Source organism: Suncus etruscus, chromosome 4 (genome assembly GCF_024139225.1).
Source record: "Suncus etruscus isolate mSunEtr1 chromosome 4, mSunEtr1.pri.cur, whole genome shotgun sequence".
In the NCBI taxonomy this organism is placed as follows: domain Eukaryota; kingdom Metazoa; phylum Chordata; class Mammalia; order Eulipotyphla; family Soricidae; genus Suncus; species Suncus etruscus.
The window spans coordinates 6362752-6384256 of record NC_064851.1 but is presented as its reverse complement, the minus strand read 5'-3'; the positions used below and the strand labels follow the sequence as shown (position 1 = coordinate 6384256).

Genomic DNA, 21505 nt, shown 5'->3' with positions numbered 1-21505 from the left:
GCTCTGAACAAATCAGCAAACATCCAAGGAACTGGACATCTTGGGGGCAGGAAGGAGGGAGCCCTGATGTGAGAGGAGGAAGTCTGTGGAGATGATGTTCTTCGTCTTGATGGTGGTGATGTCAAAGCATTCAGTTTTGGGGGCCGAGAGATAGCATAGAGGTTGGGCGTTTGCTTTGGATGCAAAAGGATGGTGGTTCGAATCCCGGTATCCCATATGGTCTTCCAAGCCTGCCAAGAGTGATTTCTGAGCATAGAGTCAGGAATAACCCTTGAGCGCTGCCAAGTGTGACCTAAAAACCAAAAAAAAAAAAAAAAAGCATTCATTTTTTTGTTTTGTTTTGTTTTGTTTGGGTTTGATTTGGGGGGCACACCCAGCCATGTTTAGGGGTTACTTACTCCTGGCTCTGCAACTCAGAAATTACTACTGAAGGGTTCGGGGGACCATATGGGATGCCAGAAATCGAGCTTAGGTTGGTTGAGTGCAAGAGTGCCCATACCTATAAATATGTTCTTATAAATTCATAAACAAGGGGCCAGAGATAGCATGGGGGTATGGCATTTGCCTTGCATGCAGGACAGTGGCTCTAATCCCAGCATCCCATATGGTCCCCTGAGCCTACCAGGAGCGATTTCTGAGTGCATAGCCAGAAGTAACCCCTGAGCGGTGCTGGGTGTGACCCAAAAACCAATAAATAAATAAATTCATAAACAAGGGGTGGGAACGATAGGGCATTTGCCCTACAGCGGGTCGGGCATTTGCCTTGCACACAGTCGACCTGGGTTTGGTCCCCAGCATCCCATATGGTCCCCTGAGCCTCCCAGGAGTAACTTCTGAGCACAGAGTTAGAAGTAACCTCTGAGCACTGCTGAGTGTGGCCCAGAATAAAATTAAAATGTTCATAAATGAGGGCCAGAAAGATATTATAGGAGATAAAGCACTTCCATTACATATGATGTGCCCTGTTCCATCCCCACCACACCAAGAATGATCCATGAGCACAGAGCCAGGAGAAGACCCTGAGCACTGCCCAACAGAGCCCATCCCTCCCTCAAGTGAAAACTTAAAACTCCAAAATGAATAAATGAGTATTGTTTTGAAACATTAAACTGACTTTTTTTGGGGTGAGTTGAGCCACTCCCAGTGATGCTCCTGGCTATGTGCTCAGAAACTGCTCCTGGCTCGGGGACCATATGGGATGCTGAGGGTATTGAACTGCTGTCCTTCCTAGGCTAGCACGGGCAAAGCAGATGCCTTACCGCTTGCGCCACAGCTCCAGCCCCTGACTTTTTATTTTTTTATCTTCTTGTACAAGATTACTGACATTCTCATCATGCTAAAATGTTTCCAAAATATCTCTTTGAAGATATTTGAGAAACAAGGTCACATCCTAAAACATGAAAATCAACTCATTAGAATGGGATGGAAAGAGGTAAGTTTCCAGCAGAGATTAGAACAAACCAAACCATGTGAAGTGGGGTGCAGGGTGGGGGTAACCTTGTAGGCAAAGCCCCCAAACAGCCAGCTGTTTGGAATCATTTGAGAGTTAAGAGGTCAGATCAGGATTATTAAAAAAAAATAATAGTAACTCCAACTGGAACCAGACTGTCCTGGGTGAGTCTTGGATCATGTGACGATGGGAACAGGCCTAGCTGTCCCTTCCTTCCTTCCTTCCTTCCTTCCTTCCTTCCTTCCTACATTCCTTCCTTCCTTCCTTCCTACATTCCTTCCTTCCTCCCTTCCTTCCTTCCTCCCTTCCCTTTTCCTTCCTTTCTTCCTTCATTTCTCCTTCCTTCTCCTTCCTTCTTCCTTCCTTCCTTCCTTCCTTCCTTCATTTCTTCTTCCTTCCTTTCTTCCTTCATTTCTCCTTCCTTCCTTTCTTCCTTCCTTTCTCCTCCATCCCTTTCTTTCTTCCTTCATTTCTCCTTCCTTCCTTTCTTCCTTCATTTCTCCTTCCTTCCTTTCTCCTCCATCCCTTTCTTTCTTCCTTCATTTCTTCTTCATTTCTTCCTTCCTCCTTCCTCCCTCCCTCTCTCTCTTCCTTTCTTCCTTCCTCCTTCCTTCATTTTGGGAGGTTTGGGGCCACACCTGGCGATGCTCAAGGTTTCCTCCTGACTCAGGAATTACTCCTAGTGGTGCTTGTAGAACCATATGGGATCTGGGGTTCAAACCCAGTTGGCCTCTTGCAAGGCAAACACCCTCCCCACTGTACTATCACTCCAGCTCTTGGGCTGCAGTTTCTTTATCTGAAAATACCAGTAAAACCTCGTGAGTTGGCAGGAGAATTGAGCGAACTATTCTGAGCACGAATTCTCCTCCATAGATGCCAGCCACTGAGAATAGGAATGTTCTCAGCCAATGTTTTTGGGTTTTTAAAAAGTTTCATTCCCCTCCCCTCTCCTCCTCTCCCCTCTCTTTCCCCTCCCATTCTGAGTTGCGGCGACGGAAGGCTGCATTCTTCCAGCACAGAACTTGTACCCATACTGGCCTTGGTGCGCATTGGAGACTTGTCACCCCAGCCAGGGTGCTGGCCTGCCTTTCAGTGGCTGCACTCACACACCACAGCTGCTTTGTGCCAGGAACGCACACTCCATCCTGCTGTGGGACACACAGCTGAAACTACACATGTGAGCTGAAGGGGGATTACAACTCAAGGTCTTACCAGGTAAACATTCTTTTTTCTTTTTTTTTCAGGTAGACATTCTTGGCCCCTCTGAGCCATCCTCAGTTTCTCTTTAGACATTTTCTTTCTTTCTTTTTTTTTTTGTTTTGGTTTTTGGTTTTGGTTTTTGGGTCACACCCAGCATCAATCAGGGTTACTCCTGGCTCTACACTCAAAAATCACTCCTGGCAAGCTTGGGGGACCTTGGGATGCCGGGATTCGAACCACTGTCTGTTTGCATCCAAGGCAAACACCCTACTTCCATGCTATCTCTCCAGCTCCCCGTTTTCATTTCTTAAAAGATGATGAGGGGCCAGGATGATAGCACAGGAAGAGGGCATTGCCTTTCACACAGCTGACCCGGCATCCCATAGGGTCCCCCAAGCCAGAAGTAATTTCTGAGTGCAGACCCATGAAATACAAAATCTCAGCAATGCGTAGGAAGGAAGCCTGGAGTGGAGTCTCTCAGCGTCAGGAACAGAGGAAGCATCACTGGAATTGAACCCATGATGTGAACTCAGGTGGCTCCCAGGGCAATGAGAACCCCTTCTCATAAGAAAACTCCAGGGGCTAGAGTTGTGACACAAGCGGTAGGGCATTTGCCTTGCATGCGCTGACCTAGACGGACTGTGGTTTGATCCCCCGGTGTCCCATATGATCTCCCAAGCCAGGAGTAATTTCTGAGCGCATAGCCAGGAGTACTCCCTGAGCATCATCAGGTGTGCCCCCCCCCAAAAAAAAAAAAAAAAAAAGAAAACTCCAGTGTGCCACATCTATAAATAGGCCTCTGGATCATGTGGAGAATCATGGGGATCCCTGAGTGACCCACGGGCTGAGGGAGGAGGTGCCCTCCGAACAAGCCTCCCAATTGTTTCCTAGTAAGGAAGAACTTTCTATCTCCAGGAAATCTCTGCTGAGATCAGAAATGTTTCAAAGTGAGGCTGGAGCCAGAGCACAGAGGGGAGGCCAATCTGCCAATCCATTTGCTGCCAATCTGGGTTTGATCCCCAGCATCCCATAGGGTACCCTGAACCTGCCAAGAATAATTTCTGAGTGCAGAGCCAGAGTACCCCTTGAGTGCCACCAGGTGTGGCCCAAAAGTTAAAAAGGAGGAGTTAGAAGAATAGTATGGAGGGCCAGAGAGATAGCATGGAGGTAAGGCATTTGCCTTTCATGCAGAAGGTCATTAGTTTGAATCCTGGCGGATATCCCATATGGTCCCCCGAGCCTGCCAGGAGCGATTTCTGAGCATGGAGCCAGAAACCTGAGTGCTGCTGGGTGTGACCCAAAAACCAAAAGAAAAAATAAAAAAGAAAAATAGTACAGCAAGTATGGTGCTTGCCTCGCACCCAGCTAATCCAGTTTCAATCCCTGGCACCACATATGGTCCCCCAAGTCCACACAGAAGTGGTCTCTGAGCACAGAGCCAGGAGTAAGACCTGAACACAGCTGGGTGTGGGTCCCTCCCCAAAAAATGTTAAAGATAACATCCACTGCAATGTGTTTCTATATATATATAGGTTTTTGGGTCACACCCGGCAATGCTCAGGGGTTACTCCTGGCTCTGGACTCAGAAGTCACTCCTGGCTGGCTCTGGAGATCATATGGGATGCCGGGATTCAACCCAGGATCCATCTTGTATTGGCCGCGTGCAAGGCAAATGCCTTACTGCTGGGCTATCGCTCCAGCCCCTAAATATATATTTTTTAATCACCTATATTCCAGAAGCATTAATGTTTTTATACTAAGGCAGTTTTGCAATTTTACATTCCTACAATATTGCAGTCTATTTGAAAACTGCGTTGCCATGTGATCCCGAATTAATTATAATTGAGTAATTGATCTAAAGGCAGGATTTTTCTCCTTTATATACAGTGTGGGAATGGCTGATAAAACCCCCAAACTGCTCTATTTATTGGCCAAATGTGTTATTTCGAGAAGAATTTCTCGAATACTTGAGACAGAAAATGCAACGTGAGATGCATCGTGGAGTTTAAGCTTACAAGAGAGACCAAAAATTAATCAAAGTGTCTTTTAAAAGTGATGACTCAAATTTGCTCCATCTATAATTATGGGTAATTTAAGCTGAAATTAATAACTTAAGACAAATTAGGCTTTCTCCTTTTATGTGTAATTGTAATTAATGAAGTGTAAAATTTTAACACTCAATTTATTAAATTTTAACCTAAACAACCCTCTGAATAAATTGATGTATTTTTTAAAAAAAGTTTTTTTTTGGTTTTTCAGTCACACCCGGCCACACTCAGGGGTCCTGACTCAGCACTCAGAAATTACTCCTGGCAGATGTGGGGGACCATATAGGATGCCGGGATTGGAACCACCATCCGTCCTGCATCGGCTGCTTCCAAGGCAAATGCCCTACCTCTGTGCTATCTCTCCAGCCCCTATATTTTTGATTTTGGACCATACGTGGGTGTGCGCAGGATTTACTCCTAACTGTGCTCAGGGATTGCTCAAGGCAGGGCTTGGAGAACCATATGGGTGCTCTGTAGCAAACCCAGATCAGCTGCATGCAAGAAAGTTCCCTCCCCAAATGTTGTGTCTCCTCCCCCTGAATAATCTTTTTCCACTGTGAATAATCTATTTTCCTCCCGAATAATCTTTGCATAGAAAAGCCATGTGCTTTTCTTTCTTTTTCTTTCTTTTTTTTTTTTTTTTTTGGTTTTTGGGCCACACCCGGCGGTGCTCAGGAATTACTCCTGGCTGTCTGCTCAGAAATAGATCCTGCAGGCACGGGGGACCATATGGGACACCGGGATTCGAACCAACCACCTTAGGTCCTAGATCGGCTGCTTGCAAGGCAAACGCCGCTGTGCTATCTCTCCGGGCCCGCCATGTGCTTTTCTATGGGGAGGAGGGGTGGACTCTCCCAGCAGTGCTCGGAGGTCCAGGGGTCCCTTCTACAGATATCTGATCTGACTTTGCCTGGCTTGAAAGTTTGATGCTCTACTCAGAAGATGAGATTGACAACAGAGCTACCCCAGAGGTGCTTAGGGAACCGTGTAGTGCTGGGGTTCGAATCTAGAGCCTCTGCAAGCTAGCATGTGCTCTAGTCCTCGGACTATGTCCCAGGCTTGCACAAACATTTTTTGTTTGTTATGCTTTTGAGTTACACTTGGTAGTGCTCCGGGAGCACTCCTGGCAAGCTCAGGGTACCAGATGGGTCTCTGAGGATTGAACCCGGGTCAGCCACGTGCAAGACAAATGCCCTATCTGTTGTACTATCGTGCCAACCCCTACACAAGCCATTAATAATTAAGGCCATCAGAAACCACTCGCGTTAAAAAAAATTCTTGTGTTTTCTTTTGAATTGAGGTTACATCCAACAATCTCCGGGAGACCATCTAGGATACTGAATATCAATCCCAGGTCAGCCAAACGCAAGGCTGTACTATTGCTTTGGCCAGGGAACAAGCAGTTTTAGAAGGGGTAGGGGGCTCTCAAGGTAGAATCAAACAGCTGAAACTATGATGGGGTTCTCTGCAGACCCTAAGAATGTGTGTGTGTGTGTGTGTGTGTGTGTGTGTGTGTGTGTGTGCCCGCGCGCGTGCAGCTCAGAAATGTCAAAGTCCTCCTCATTTCTCATATATGAGCAAATCTGGCCACTTTACCCTAGAGGGCAAAGTCTGTATTTTCTCTTGTTTGGGTGCCAAACCTAGCGGTGCTCAGGGCTTATTCCTGGTTCTGCACTCAGGGGTCACTTCTGGCTGGCTAGGATTGTGAGGGGGATCCAACCCAGGTAGGTTGCTTACAAGGTTGCACTATTACTGCTCCAGCCCCTTAATCTGTATTTTCTGACTTGACATCATGGAAAAAAAGCAGGTTCCAGACAGCCAAGGAGCAAAAGAGCGGATCCCACGTTGCTGAAAAACAATTGAAATGTCTCCACTATCTCAGCGCAGTGTATATATATATAGTCCTGAGAGCTGAGTGTTTTTCTAGAACAGCTAAGAGGCTGGAAGAAGACTGCAGATCCGGGCTTTTTCCATTTTACAAATGTGATGAAAAAAAGAAGCTTCCATCATTCAAAAGGAAAGAAACAGAGTGTTTTGAGTGTGGGGGCAACTCAGCTTGTGGTCAGGGGCAGCCCCCCTCCCAATCCAGGTCTCCCCAGCTGCAGCAATGGATCTAAGGTTGTTAGCTAAGGTGGAGCCCTTGGAGGAACTGCGGGAGAGAGGGAGCAGCGCAGCTCCAAGGCTCCCCCATCTTGAGAAGCAGAAAACAGGGCGCCTGGGTGCACTGGCTGTTTCCAGCCACTGACCCACGGATGACCCGCCTGGGCCACTCTGCAGGATCGGGGAGCACTGCCGCACCCCGCGGCTCTCCCTTCCGCCTCGCCGAGGTCCCTGAGATCTCGAGGGGTACAGGCAGGTGAGGGCCCCTAGACCCTAGCCTTGCACCCTCCTCTGCATGGGGTCACCTGGGCCAGGAGAGGGAGGCCTCCTTCACCCCTTTTCCAAACACCCCCTTTCCTGCGGTGGCGTTTTTGTTTTAATTCATCTGAACTGGTTACAAAACCACACTCCCACGAACCCATAAATAATGGATAAGGTGGTGCTGGGCCAAGGTTTTTAAAGAAATTCCCGCAGGGCCCGGCGAGGCAAAAGCAGCAGCAAATGCATTTCTGCTGTATCATATTTAACTGTTTGCAAACTCCTAGGCGGGCGGGGTTCGCAAGGGAGGGGGCGAGGCGTCGTGAGCGGGGGCTCAAAAGAGCGTGCGGAGAGAAACGGACAAGAGTGAGCGGGTATCCGCCAGACAGCCTCGGCACTACCCCAACCTTGTCTCCGACCCAGCGGTGCCCTGAGCCCGGCGGAGGGTCCCCACCGCCAGCAGCCCGACGCGGCCCCTTTAAGAGCCCCGCCCCGCGAGCGCTTTCTTTCCCTAGCAACCGTCCCCGGGGAAGAGGAGGGAGGCCCTAGCAACCGCGCGCCCGGCGCCGAGGTCACGTGACGGCCCGCCGTCGGCTCGCGCGTGCGCGCGTGCGCATTCTCGCCCTGCCGCCGCGCGCTCGCTCACCCGCCCGCCGAGGGGGGCCCCTCGGAGCGCCGCCTCTGCTGCGCATGCGCGAGCGGTGCAGCAGCGGCCGCGGGAGCCGGGAGTATTATGGGCTGTGGGTGCCGCGGAGCAAGATGGAGCTGTCTGCAGTGGGCGAGCGGGTCTTCGCGGCCGAATCCATCATCAAGCGGCGCATCCGAAAGGTGAGCCGACACGACACCCCGAGGGGCTCGAGGGGTGTCTCTCCAGCCCGCTGCCCAGGCCCTAGGGGTCGGGGGATCTCCAGGGCCCAGCGATCTCGCCTCCCCGCTCCCCCCCACGACACCCCCCATGACCCCCTCTGTGTTTCTTGTGTCTTGCAGGGGCGCATCGAGTACCTGGTGAAATGGAAGGGGTGGGCGATCAAGTGAGTGCATGCATGCAAGCCCAGGGGCTCCCTCTGCACCTTTGCATTTCTTGGGGGTGATGGGGTGTGCTCACCTTGCCACCCTGGCAAGCCTAGGTACCCCCACTTATGTGCCTTGACCTCCCTGCCTGTACCCCCCTCCTCCCGATGACAGGTACAGCACTTGGGAGCCGGAGGAAAATATCCTGGACTCGAGGCTCATCGCTGCCTTCGAGCAGAAGTGCGTTGGGGCAGCTGGCAGGCATGGGGTGGGGTGTAGGGGCTCGGGGAGGACATGCCCTGGGTTGGGGAGGGGGCTCCCCTTTCCACGGGAAGGGAACCCCGGTTGGATCTTGGGTGTTTCTCCACCACAGGGAGCGGGAACGGGAGCTCTACGGACCCAAGAAGAGGGGACCCAAACCTAAAACTTTCCTGCTGAAGGTAACCTGGCCTAGCCCCCGGGAAATCCATCCCCGGGAACCCCATCTCGGGCCCCCAGCGCCCCGCGCTCAGTAAAGAGAGGGAGGGACAGAGATGCAGCCACTGCCGCCGCCCTTCGGGGCGGGCCTTTTTGCAGAGTGGGCCCCAGCTGGGTAGGGGGGTGGTGTGAGTCCCCCGAAAAGCCCCTGGCACCAGGCCTCAGCCCGCCCTCAGCTCCAGCAAGACAAACGTCAGGGAGGAAACTAGGGTTCTGGGGAGATGGTGGGGGCTCCAGGAGTAGGGTAGGAACAAGACAGGTGGGGGCTGCCCACTCTTAAGGCTTGGCAAAGCCCCCTAGTCCTCCTGCTGAGAGCTGAGCTCAGAGCTGGAGGGTCCAAGCAACAGGAGAAGCATTTGGGGTTCACCTCCTGCATCTCTCTCCTGAGGTGGGTGTTGGCCCTGTCGTCTCCTCGCTGTCCCCCCACTGTCCTGCAGTCTCTTCTCTTGCAGCCAGGCCATTACTGGCTCTGGGGTGCTGAGCCTCAGCCCATCTCACACCCTGTTTCTGGAGGTTCTAAATGAGGAGGGAAGGGGGCCCCCTCTGCTCCCCAGGAAGCCATCTTAAGAATGTTTGTGGGTGGCTTTGATCTGATCTTCTTGATGATGGGGGAGGGCAGGAGGACCCTAGTGAGCTAGAGATGCAAGGAGGAGCATCTAATCCAGGAGTTAGTGCTCTGGGCTCTCAGTGCCACCCCCTACCCCGCACCCCAGCCAGCCTGTGTCATGTTGGTGACTTTTCACGGGAAGGGTGGGCATGCCAAAATGAGATTGCAGAATTCTCCGTTTAGTTCTTCCAAAAGGGCTGAGTCCCAGGAGGTGGATGGGGAGGAGTAGGCCCCCCACATAGGTGTGAAGGTTTGCTGTGTGGGTTTTCAAGCAGAAGTGAGAGACATTTGTTTCCAGATTGCTCTATAAGAAACCCCATCGCACACATGGGGCCTCACAGGGGCGGGGGAAGCATCCTTAACTCTTCTGCACCCCTGAACCTGATCTTAGGAGGGAGGAGGGCTGGGCTGTGTGACTCCGCACAGCTGGAGCGTCCTCTAGTGGGGACATGAGGAATGGCGCTTGATCATTGATGGTCAAAAAATTGTTTTTTTGTTTGTTTTGTTTTTAATTTTGAGAGCTTCAGTTTCTGAGCTGTCTATGGGCTTTGAATCTATCCCCACTCCTTCTTCCCAATGGGAATATCTACTTTCTCCTCTCCAGCCCCCTACTCTGAAGGAGAAGGGGATTACCTCCACTTCACAGATGAAAAAAGTCAAGGCCCTGGAAAGAAGTCATTTTATTGTTGTTGGTTTTTGGGGGGGCCACATCCAGCAATTCTCAGAGGTTATTTCTGTCTCTGCACTGAGGAATCACTCATGATGGTGTTCAGGGGACTATAAGGGATGCTGGGCATCGAACCTGAGCTGGCTGCCTGCAGAACAAACACCCTCCCCATTGTCCTATCTCTGCAGTCCCTAGGGAGACTTAAGTCATTTAACTTTGAGGTCCCGATGCCCTGCCTCTGACTTCACCCTGTTTCTCATAGAGTACCTGGCAGGTTCAGGGGAAAGGCTCCTACATGGAGACACATGGAAGTTCTGCAGGGTGGAAGGGTTGCTGGGTGGCGAGGAAGATGGGGGGGTTTGGTTCAGGACTTTGGGGACAGCATCACAATTGTGGCCAGTAGGTCAGAAGCCCCTGGACTGAGCCACTGTGGGGCGTGTCTGGTAAGCTAGTTGCACCCCACCCCTTACTTTGAAGCTCTTGAACAGAGTACACAAGGAGGGCCCCATGCTGGTCCACTGGGGGGGGGGGTAAATAAGGCAGTAAGTGGGACAACTTGCTCAGGATCATGGAGTCCCTCCGAGCTGGCTACCCGCCGACTGACAAACCCTCTGCAGTCACCCGCTATTCACAGACAGCCGAGACTCTTTCAATGGATTCTCACAAGGGTTTCAGACTGGAGCATAAAAAGGAAACGAGACCCTTTAAAAAATGTCCAGAGAGTGGGCCAGAGTGATAGCACAGCAGGGAGGGTGTTTGCCTTGCTTGAAAACAAGACTTGATCCCTGGGATCCCATATGAGATATAAGCCACCCATCCCAGAGCCTGCCAGGAGAAATTCCTGAATGCAGAGCCAGGAGGAACCCCTGAGCGCTGGTAGGTGTGACCCCCCACCCCCCAAAAAAAAGATCTGGAGTTCAGGAGCCTTGCACATGACTGGCCTAGTTCAATCCCTGGCATCCTGTATGATCCCCCAAACACTGCTAGTGCAGAATCGGGAGTAAGCCCTTAGCATTGCCTGCTATGCCCACCAAAAAAACAAGAAACAAATCTGGAGTAAAAGGTTGTTATGCCTGGCTCAGTGCTCAGGAGGGACCCCTAGTGACTGGGAGGACCGTACGTTAGTCAAATGCAAGACAGGTTGCCTTCACTTTGTAGAGAGATCAGTGTGGGTGAAGTGCGTGCCTCGTGCCTGAGGCTCTGAGTTCAATCCCTCGTGCCACATGCTCTGCCCACACGGCCATTCATCCCTGTCCTCAGAAGCAATGAGGCTTGTATGTACCACTTAGCTGAGTATTGGCTGCAATACCCTGTATAAGTAGCTCCAAAATCTAAAGTAAGAAGCTGTCCTAGGGGCCGGAGAGATAGCATGGAGGTAAGGTGTTTGCCTTTCACGCAGAAGGTCGGTGGTTCGAATCCCAGCACCCCATATGGTCCCCTGAGCCTGCCAGGAGCGATTTCTGAGCGTAGAGCCAGGAGGAACCCCTGAGCACTGCCAAGAGTGACCCCCCCCCCCAAAAAAAAAAGGTCCTAGGAGCAGGTTTGAGAAGCAAACACTAGAAAAATGATAATTTCTTGGGAGCCCCCCCCCAATCAGTCTAATTACCTAATGAGTAAACTTCATGCAAAGGCATTTCTGCCGGATCTTCACCAGCTGTTGCCCCTGATACTCAAATGAGCCCCTGCCAAGGGCCTTGCCGCCCTGGCACTGGGATTTCTGCTGCTTGGGATGGGAGGGCACGCCCTGTGTGCTGCCATCTAGTGCTGGTGGTGGTTATTTGCAGCCTGACCCACTGCCAAACTTGGGGGACTTGGTGGTTGTGCCCTCGCTAGTCTGACTGATACTATACCCCTCCCCTCCGGCCCCCCCAGGCACTGGTTGGTTAGAGCAGCAGCACTGAGACCCCAAATCTGGAAACTTGCATACTGATCCCATCACCCGCTGATGGGAGTGTCTGCACAGGACCCCTATCTCTCACCCAGCGTGGGTTTCAGCATCTCTGTGCTCTGTCTTCTCTTTCCACCTGGACCCCCGGACTGCAGCCAGGCAGGAGGATTCTGTGTTCATCCCCTCTGCCTGTTTCTTGGTTCTCCTGGAACGGAGGGGAAGCCATGAAGCATCTGGCAACTGGCCTGTTACTGTCACAGCGAAAGGTTGCCAAGGGGGTTGGCTCCGGTGACCTTGGGAGCATCCCTACACTGCGCCCCATGTCTGGGGGAGGAGAGGAGAGCTGGGGACAGTGTCCTGACAGCTCACACTTCTCCTCATTCATCTCCCCACTGGTCCCTTGACACTGAGGTCAGTTGTCCGTTCATCCCCTTTGAAACTATGTTCAGGGGCAGGGACCATAGCATAGCAGTAGGATGTTTGCTTTGCACATTGCCAACCCGGGATGGGCTCAGGTTCGATCCCCGGCATTCCATATAGTCCCCCTGAGGCTTCCAGAACCGATTTCTGAGTGCAGAGCCAGGAGTAACCCGAGTGCCTCCAGGTGTGGCCCAAACCCCCTTCCCCCCTCCAAAAATAACTTGTTCTACTGGGGTTGCATTTCCTACCTGATCCCCTCCAACCCCACAAAGGGGTCAGAGCCAGGAGTGGGGCCTGGGAGCTCAGAAAATGGGGCCCCAGAGGCTCAGGGAAGGGGAGCCAGGCCAAGTAGTGAGGTACAGCTAGTTCCGAGGCAGAGGGAGTCTGGAGCCCTGCAAAAGGGGGTCTGAAAGCTGTGAGTGGAGCAGGGCTGGGCTTCCCTGGGTTTGTCGTCACCTGGGTCCCTGGCGCAGTGCCGTGCCAACGGGGGTGGGGGGGCTGGAGCCACTGGGCCTAGCCTCAGGTTGGATCGGTCCCCTTTGGGAGGGGGGCAAAATCTGCGCTGGCTCCTTTTCCCAATCCCCCTAATTTACTCCCACTCCCCTGATCCTGGGTTCAGCAGCTCAGGCTCTGGGACCTCCTGGCTTGTCTGAACCCCGTGGCTGGCTGGTGGTGGTGGGTGTCAGCCTGGCCGGGGCGTGCAGAGGAGCCCACGCCCGCCCTCTGCCCCCCTTAGGCGCGGGCCCAGGCCGAGGCCCTTCGCGTCAGCGATGTGCATTTTTCTGTCAAGCCAAGCGCCAGCGCCTCCTCGCCCAAGCTGCACTCGAGCGCGGCCGTGCACCGGCTCAAGAAGGACATCCGCCGCTGCCACCGCATGTCCCGCCGCCCGCTGCCGCGCCCCGACCCGCAGGGTGGCACCCCGGGCCTGCGCCCACCCATCTCGCCCTTCTCCGAGACGGTGCGCATCCTGAACCGCAAGGTCAAGCCGAGGGAGCCCAAGAGAAGCCGCATCATCCTCAACCTCAAGGTGCTGGACAAGGGTCCTGGGGCGGCCACGGCCGGGAGCGGGAGTGGCACTGCCAGCCAGGCGGGGCAGGGTGCCAGCACCCTGGCACGCCCCAAGGTGCCATCGCGGAACCGGGTGATCGGCAAGAGCAAGCAGTTTGGCGACAGTGTCCTGCGATCGCAGCTGCGCCACGTCCAGCTGGGCCCCTTCGCCCTCTACAAGCCGCCCCCCGGCCCGCCGGTGCCCACGCGCCCCGCCGCTGCCACCTCTGCGCCCCTGGACGCGCGCAGCTCCAGCTCCTCCGGCTGCCCCTCGCCCGTGCCCGCCTCCTCCGACCCTGACCCCGACGATGCACCCCCCAAGCTGCACCCCGAAACCACTGCCACCGCACCCCACTGGCGGGAGCCCGAAGTGCTCGACCTGTCGCGCCAGCCCGAGCCCGGTGCCACCACCGGCAAGCGCGCTTCTGGCATGGGCATGGGTGGAGACACCCCCGGCCAGGCCTTGCCCGGGGGTCCCACCGAGCCACCGTCGCTGCCCCCGGCCGAGCCCGAGGCCGGGGACTGGCGCCCCGAGATGTCACCCTGCTCCAATGTGGTGGTCACTGACGTGACCAGCAACCTTCTGACCGTCACCATCAAGGAGTTCTGCAACCCCGAGGATTTCGAGAAGGTGGCAGGGCCCGCCGTAGTGGGGGGCGCTGGGGCCAGCAGCGGTGGGGCCGGCAAGTGAGGGGGGAGCCCCCCACCAGGAGGCAGGGACCGGGTCTGGGCGCCCTGCCCACCTGTGACAGTGCTTAGACCCGCTCCTGCACCCCCACTCTCCCCACGCCACCCCACCCCAGCCTGCCGGACCCTCTGCCTGTGCTTTTTGCTTGTTCTCAAACCGCTGCGCGTGGACACTCCCCTTTCCCGGGATGGGATGGGATGGGCCCGGCTGGTTGGAGTCCCCTCAAGCCCACATGGGGGTGGTGCTAAGGGTTGGGGCGGGGGTCCCCTGCTTCTCTGCACCCCCTCTGTGCGTACAGGATCTGGGGGTCAGCTGCCCCTTCCTCCTTCTCTCCTTGCCCCTCCTTTCCCCGCTCACCTCCCTCCTGCCTCTGGGCATCTGGTGCATCTGGCTTCTTGGTGCTAACCTGGCAGCTGAGGGGGGGCCCCACTGTAGCTCCCCTGACCAGAGTGGCTGTACCCCTTACCTCCCAGATATTAGGGCTGGACCTGCGGGGCTGGAGGCACTTAGCAATCAATACTGCCCCTTCCTCTTCTGACCCCCATCTGGAAGGTGGGGCCAGGCGGGCCACCCCACGCACGATTCTCCACCAAAGGTGCTCCTGGGAGCTGCTGAGTTCCCCATCTCACCTCCGCTGTCGCCCCGGTGCTGTCTGTGTCCTTGTGGGCCCCACTTTCCCAGGGCATCCTCTTTCACTTCTGTAGAACAGGGTCCAAGGCCTGGTACTCTATCTGGGGCCATCTCCAGCCCCTGTGCACTTGGTCCTCCTTGGGGTGCTCAGCAGACATGCATGGAGAGACTAGGCAGGTGGGAGACCCCCACCCCATCTTTCCTCTCCCCCCTCCTGCTTGAGAGGAAGGTCCTGGGTGTCCCCTGTCCCCGTGGGGCTCAGCCTGCCGACTTCTTCCCTGTGCTGTTCCCGGCCTCCCCCATCCCCCCACCACAAGAGCAGAGTTGGGGAGAGGGGGCCTGTGTGCTTCAGGATAATGGGGTGCCAGGGTACCCCACATAGTGGGCAAGGAGGCTGCAGCAGAGGGGACCCGGGGACCCAGTTAGGCAGCAAAAACCACCTTGTGGGGTGCGTTTTTCTCCCAACCCTCCTCTGTCCCATTTCCCCCACCCCCCCTTTGTGCTGGCTTCGTGGCCATTTAAGTGCCAAATGGCCCCCCCCAAGGGCTGGTATGCCTCCTCTGTCTCGGGGGGACCCAGACAGGTGACCCAGCGCCCACAGAGACGTGTTTTCCGAGAGTTCGTGGCATTCGTGACCTTTTTTTGTAAAGGAGTTGTGTTTTCAGAGGTGATTTTATGACAGGAAAGTGAGAGTTAGTTTTGCAAAAAACAAAAAACAAACAAAAAAAAACCCAAAAAAGAAAAAAAAAAGAGGCAAAAAAAAAGAAATAGAAAAAAAAATACTGTGGGGTTCCTACGGGGCTAGGGGGATGGGGGCGGGGGGCGGGAGAGATATTTAAAGAAAAAATTAGTATCGCAGTGATTGCACATGTGAGGAAGTCGGGGGTCCTGGAGTCACAGCGGCAGGGGCCAGGCAAGTGGGAGTTGAGGGGAAGCTGAGATGGGGGTGCAGCGGCTGGCTGTGGGCCTCGTGCCTTCCACCAGCTTTTTAGGGCCTCCAGGTTCCTTCCATCAAGCCCCCTTCCCTTTGCTCCCAAAGGCCACCGCACCCCAGAACTTCCCTGGCCAGTGCTGTAGGCTCAGGATTGTGGAGCTGTGTATTTTTCTAGGGAGACTGGAGGGTGCCCCTCCTCTCCCACCAGGGTTTGCTGTCCAGCGCCCCCTCCTGGATACGGGGTATGTGGGCACAGGGTCAGGAAGAGCACCCTTTTACCTCTCCCAGGGTGTCTCTTAAGTAGGGCCCAGCCGCCCCCCCAGACACTTGCACGGATCAGCCCCTCCCCATACCCCCCCTTGCTGCTTTTCCCTCTGCCCAAGTACCAGGCAGAAGTGGTCTGGTTGACTTTATTTTTATACGTGTGTGAGGTGCCCCCCAAAACCTGAGCTGGTCCATATTCGATGTTAGGGCACTAGTCATCTCCCTCATGTGCCTCCTACCCACCCCATTGTTGTGCTAGGAGCAGGCAAGGTCTGTGTCTGCATGAGTTGAGACTTGGGGCTCCATCCCTGCCTGGGTCCCGCTTATGGGCTGAGCCCCAGGAAGCAGTGGGGAGTTAGGCAAGGCCCCTCCCCCTTTCCCCTTTTCCCCCACAGCCTGCAGAGGGACGAGGCTCCGAGTGAGCCCTGCCTCTTGCCTTGAGATGCTGGGGCCTGAGGCGTCCCGTTTCTAAGCATGGGAAACGGGACCTTAGGGGCAGAGCTGTAGGGTGGTATGGAAGGCAGCTGCTTTGCCATGGGGAGACTCCGTCAAAGAGGGGGACCCCCGGAAGCTAAGCTTCCTTGGCATTCAGGTGAGGGGAGCCCAGGAAGTGGGGTCCCTCTAGGGACTGCATTGGGCTGCCTTCTGTTTTGGGGTTCTGTGGGATTTATTCTTTATTTTATTTTATTATGTTTTTTTTTTTTGTTTGTTTGTTTTTGGGCCACACCCGGCATTGCTCAGGGGTTACTCCTGGCTGTCTGCTCAGAAATAGCTCCTGGCAGGCACGGGGGACCATATGGGACACCGGGATCGAACCAACCACCTTAGGTCCTGGATCGGCTGCTTGCAAGGCAAACACCGCTGTGCTATCTCTCCGGGCCCCATGTTTTTTTTTTGGGGTTTTTTTTTTTTTTTTTTTTTTTTGGTTTTTGGGCCACACCCAGCGGTGCTCAGGGGTTACTCCTGGCTATCTGCTCAGAAATAGCTCCTGGCAGGCACAGGGGACCATATGGGACATCGGGATTCGAACCAACCACCTTAGGTCCTGGATTGGCTGCTTGCAAGGCAAACACCGCTGTGCTATCTCTCCAGCCCCTCTTTATTTTATTTTTTTTTTTGCACTTGGCCCCCCACGAGGCCAGAGGAGCCCCTACGTAGTCAGTTCTACTGTCAGGGTTTGCCCAAGGCAGCCTCGATGGCACTTGTGTGGTTTCAAGAATAACTTCTTGGGAGAGAAAAGAAAAATCCTAGAAAGCTTTTCCTTTCTCCTTTGTCTGCATCCCTGCTGGGACCGAGAGCCCAGAATCTGGGGCTGGTCGCCGCACCCACAAATGGTGGTCCCCTGGCCTGATGCAGAAGTCAGAGGACACAGAGCAAATGGGTCTCCCAGCTTGGCGGGGTCAGCACCCCACTCCTGCCTCTTCTCATGTGGGTCTGCTCTAGGCAGGGCTTTGAGCTGGCAGGGGTCAAAGGGGACCCCGTGGTTGAAGGAACAGAGTAGACAGAGAGACTCGGTTCCAAAGCTCATGCAATGGGCGTGGGTGGGTCCCCACTAGAAGGGGACCTGTGTGACCCCATGTGTGGGGATGGGGTGAGGTTACTTGCTTCCATCCCACGCATGGGACATGAGGTGAGAGCACCTTTGTCCGTGGTTCAACCATCCAGCTCCCAGCTGGCTAAACCTGGCCCTGGTCAGCATCCCTCAAGCTGGGTGGGGAATGAGGGTGTTGCCTGGGGGTGAGCTCTCCCCCACAGCGAGGCTGGGCAGTGAGGTCAGCCGGGGAAGCAGGCAGGGGGGGTTTGATTCCGTTCCTGATCTGACTGTTTTGGGGGTGGGGGCTGTGCTGAATTTTCCCATCTTGTTTGTTTAGTTCCGCTGCTCTTCAATATTGTACCAATGCCAGGAAGGTGGAGTGGAAAAGCCTTTCTTGCCCCCCAAAATAAATGTCACATTCCGAAGCTGGGGGTATCTCGTGTCTGTCCTTCCTTCCACCACTGGCTGGTCTCAGGGTCAAAAGAAACAAGACTTGGCTTTTTCCTCAGACCCCTCCTACCTTGAGGTGGGCTCCCCCAGGAAGGTAAAACATGTCCAAATGAGACCCAGAGGATACTTGGGGGCAATGTGCTGAACCCCTAAATTGGTCACCTCAGGTCCCCATGGTCCCTCACCTAGCCCCACTGGTGAGCTCCTTTGGACTGGGAGGGGTTTTTGATGGGTGTCTTCTAGACCATGGGGGCTCAAAGCTGCACCCCCCCCAAGACTCCCAGCTCTTCCCCCAAGGCCTATCTGGGTGGGCCCCAGTGCCCCTGAATGTGACCTCCACCCTTCCCCAAATGCCTTCTGCCCCTCACCCCTCCCACCATAGGGATCTCCTACCCAACATCATCCCAGAATGAATCTGGCCAGCCTGTAGGGAGCACCTTTCCCACACGGCACCCCCAACTGTTCTCCAGATGTAACCCCTCTTGGGGCCAGAGCAATAGCAGAGCAGGGAGGATGTTTGCCTTGCACAAGGTTGACCTGGACTCAATCCCCAACATCCCGTATGGTTTCCTGAGTGCTGCCAGGGTGGCCCAAAATAAATTTTAGAAAAAGATGTAACCCCTCTCTTGCTCTTCCACACACACTGTAGCTTTACCCCCAGAACTGTCCTCACAGGTCCCCCTCCCTCAGGAGGACAGTGGGACATGGGGTCAGCCAAGTGGCAGGCAGGGACCCCAGAAGCACATTCCAAAGGCTTGGAGAGGAGCCAGGGAGATCTGGTCTTGGAGTCCAGGCTCCCCGTGCTCCCCACTTTGACCCGGAGGCAGATGGTCCAGAGTAATGGACACCCCAGATTGGAGACTCAGAAGACAACAGCTGGGGCCGGAGCAGTAGCGCAAGCGGTAGGTCGTTTGCCAGGAGTAACCCCCATCCTCACATCGTTTTTGGTATGGCCCAGAAACAAAAACAAAAAAAGGAAGATACAGCTGCCCCTGGGGCACTGAGGAGAAAACTGACCCCTTGATAGATCTAAGCAGGGGGAGGGGCCTCAGCATATGTAAAACCCCAAGTGCGTTTTATTAATTTGGATTTGGGGCCACATCCAGCTTTGAGTCAAAGCTTACTCTGCCTTATCACTCGGGGATCACTCCTTGAGGGACCTTAGAGGATGCTGGGTACAAACCCAGGCAGGCTGCATGTAAGGCAAGTTACCTATCCATTGCACTATACTAACTGCTCTACTTCAAAGCCTGAAACCCTAACTTTAATCTGTGGCCTTCTGACCCTTCAAATACCGCCCCCAGAGCCATAGTAAGTAGATTGTCTGTCTTGCAAGCAGTCAATACGAGACCAACCTGGGTTCCATCCTTGGCATCCCATATGGTCCTCCAAGCCTACCAGGACTGATTTCTGAGTGCGGAGCCAGGAGTAACCAATCCCTGAGCGCCTCTGGGTGTGCCCCCCCCCCTAAAAATAAGAATACTTGACAGGCTAGAAAAAAAGGTCTCAAATAGACTTTTTTTTTTTTCATAAATGAGTCACAACCCAGATGGAATGAAACGATGAAAACTGAGACCTTTCCTGACACATATTTGAGGTTTGAATTAGAAATCTGCGTGGTCCCAGAATGCCCACGTCTGGGAATAAATAGAGAAAGCAAAAAAATAAAAAAAAGTATGTGTGTGTACATGGAGTTACACCCCAGAGTATATGTAGGAGCAGACACAAGCCTGTTTGGGGGGTCAATCCCCGAAGAAAGGACCTTGGGGCCAGAAAGATAGCAAGGAGGTAAAACATTTGCCTTGCATGCAGAAGGTCGGTGGTTCAAATCCCAGCATCTCATCTGGTCCCCTGTGCCTGCCTGGAGCGATTTCTGAGCATATAGAGGCAGGAGTAACTCCTGAGCACTGCTGGGTGTGACCCAAAAACAAAACAAAGACAAAAAAAAAAAAAAAAGAAAGGACCTGCAGGCTGTTCCTGGGGCAATGCTCCCAAGATGAGCCCTTATAAACATCTCAGACATTGGACAGTAGGCAGGGAAGGTGGCAGCTGGCCAGGACTCGCCGCCTATCCCCTGCGAGGCTGGACAGTCACAGAAGGAGAAAGTGGGGCAAAACAAAGCCACCCGCATTTGCCTGATCTCTGGCTCCTCAGGACCTCCAGCTTCTGAAACCAAGTTGGAACAAAGAGATCGAAAGATGAAGGTGGAAATCGTGGCAGTGACTCATGGGGACTGGATGGGGACAGGTGTCCTCGGAGCCTGCCGCCGGAGGTGACCTTCATTAGAGCCACAGGGAGCCACCGACCGCTCTGCCTTTTCCAAAGGTCGAACTCGGAGCATGCAGAAATTGGGCCCCAGAATGAGCCTTTGTGAGCTGGAGCCTCGCTACAGAGCTGGGGGGGGGGGCAGCTGAGAGAGACAGAGACGGAGCTGAGCCCCAGGGGCTCCCAAGCCAGCCTAAAAGCAAGTGTTGTCCCCCTCTTGCCCTCCCTGCCCGGCGGGTTGAGTCTGGAGGGTCCACAGCCACCCAGGTACAGACTGCCTGCTGGGATCGAGGAAAAGGTTTGTGTGTGTATGAGACTGTTCCCCACAGCCACTTGGAGCATACCCCCAAACTCTCCTAGCTCAGATCCCCCAATTCTTCCAATCCAGGCCTGCTTTCCCAGCTGGAACCCCATTCTCTAAGCTTAGACCCCCCCCCAAACACTCCTAGCCCAGATACCCAAAACTTTCGAAGCCTGGGCTACCCACACTCTTCAGCTTTGACCCCCACACTCTCAGACCCCCATTCTCCCAGACCCAACCCAAACGCACCCCTATGGATATGAAGGTCACACCCCCCTCCATGTATATGAAGGTCACACACGGTCCTATCAGGGTCACAGGAAGTGGTGCTGAGACCATGGAGAAGACAGGGTTGGGGTGCCACATCGAGGTTCTGTGGCTCTGAGGGACAGCCCGAGGCAGGGACTGGGGAGCGAGATCTAGGCTTCCTTTCACAGCTGAGCAGCCATGGATAAAGCGGGATGAAAATGCCTGGGCCCACCTCCCCTAAGTGGAGCAGCCACAAGCAAGTGCCCATCCTTCTGGCCCTTCTGGCCCCCACCAGCAGGACACCCGTGTCCCCGGCTTCTCCGGTCTTCGTGCCAGCACCAGATGGCTCCTTCCTGCCCCGGCCGAGCTCCTCCTGTTCACCCTCCCAAGGAAATCGGAAGCTGGCTTGGAAAACTAAGGGCTTCCCCCAGGAGCCAGGGGTGATCTCCGGGCAGGCCTGTACCCCCACACAGCAGCCTCTCCAGAGGGTGCATGTGTTAGCCTTCATGAGACCCGAATTTTGGGCCAGCCAGTGCTTGGATGTGGATTCGTTCTACACACTGAGGATCGCCGGGAGAACCCCCACAAAACTTCAGAGCACCGCTTGGGAGGCAGGAAAGGACAGGATGGAGCAGTGAGGGGTGGGAAATTGGGGATCCAAGAAGGAAATGCAACTTGAGCCCCTTGTAGTACATGCAGGGAAGGAAGAAGGAAGTGCTTAGACTGAGCCCCTGGTCGGATGGTAAATGCCTGGCACTGGGTTGGTTAATTTGGGTATTAGGGCAGAAGGGGGCCTGTCCCCTGGTTCCTGGACAACTTGACAAACAACCTCTCTGACCACCATTCTGCTCCCCTACATAGATGGGGAGACTCATTAGCTGAGTCCTCTGTGGGGACATCTCTGCAAGGGGACGGGATACAGGGAGGGAGATGTGGGGTCTCTGCCCCATGTCCTCATTCCTGAAGAGGGGAAGTCCAGATAGGCAGCCTCTAAGAGCTGCCTTTCGTCCAAAAGGA

General features: G+C 54.3%; 1 protein-coding gene across 2 annotated transcripts; it reads left to right on the top strand.

Moving 5' to 3' along the window:
- The first annotated feature begins 7731 nt into the window (after positions 1 to 7731).
- CBX6 (chromobox 6) lies at positions 7732 to 15258 on the top strand. Of its 2 annotated transcripts, none has more exons than XM_049771629.1 (5): positions 7732 to 7884; positions 8044 to 8087; positions 8242 to 8307; positions 8441 to 8507; positions 12917 to 15258. In XM_049771629.1, the coding sequence occupies exons 1-5, from the start codon at positions 7747 to 7749 to the stop codon at positions 13862 to 13864; spliced, it is 1263 nt and encodes a 420-aa protein (XP_049627586.1). In that variant the 5' UTR covers positions 7732 to 7746; the 3' UTR covers positions 13865 to 15258. The 2 variants fall into 2 exon arrangements, with proteins under 2 accessions (XP_049627586.1, XP_049627585.1); XM_049771628.1 differs by having other exon boundaries at positions 12863 to 15258.
- Positions 15259 to 21505: the final 6247 nt, after the last annotated feature.

Coding starts and splice junctions, on each gene's coding strand:
- CBX6 (XM_049771628.1), top strand. CDS start 7,747: ATGCGCGAGCGGTGCAGCAGCGGCCGCGGGAGCCGGGAGTATTATGGG. Junction 7,885..8,043: donor TCAAGCGGCGCATCCGAAAG/GTGAGCCGACAC, acceptor TGTGTCTTGCAG/GGGCGCATCGAGTACCTGGT. Junction 8,308..8,440: donor ATCGCTGCCTTCGAGCAGAA/GTGCGTTGGGGC, acceptor TCTCCACCACAG/GGAGCGGGAACGGGAGCTCT.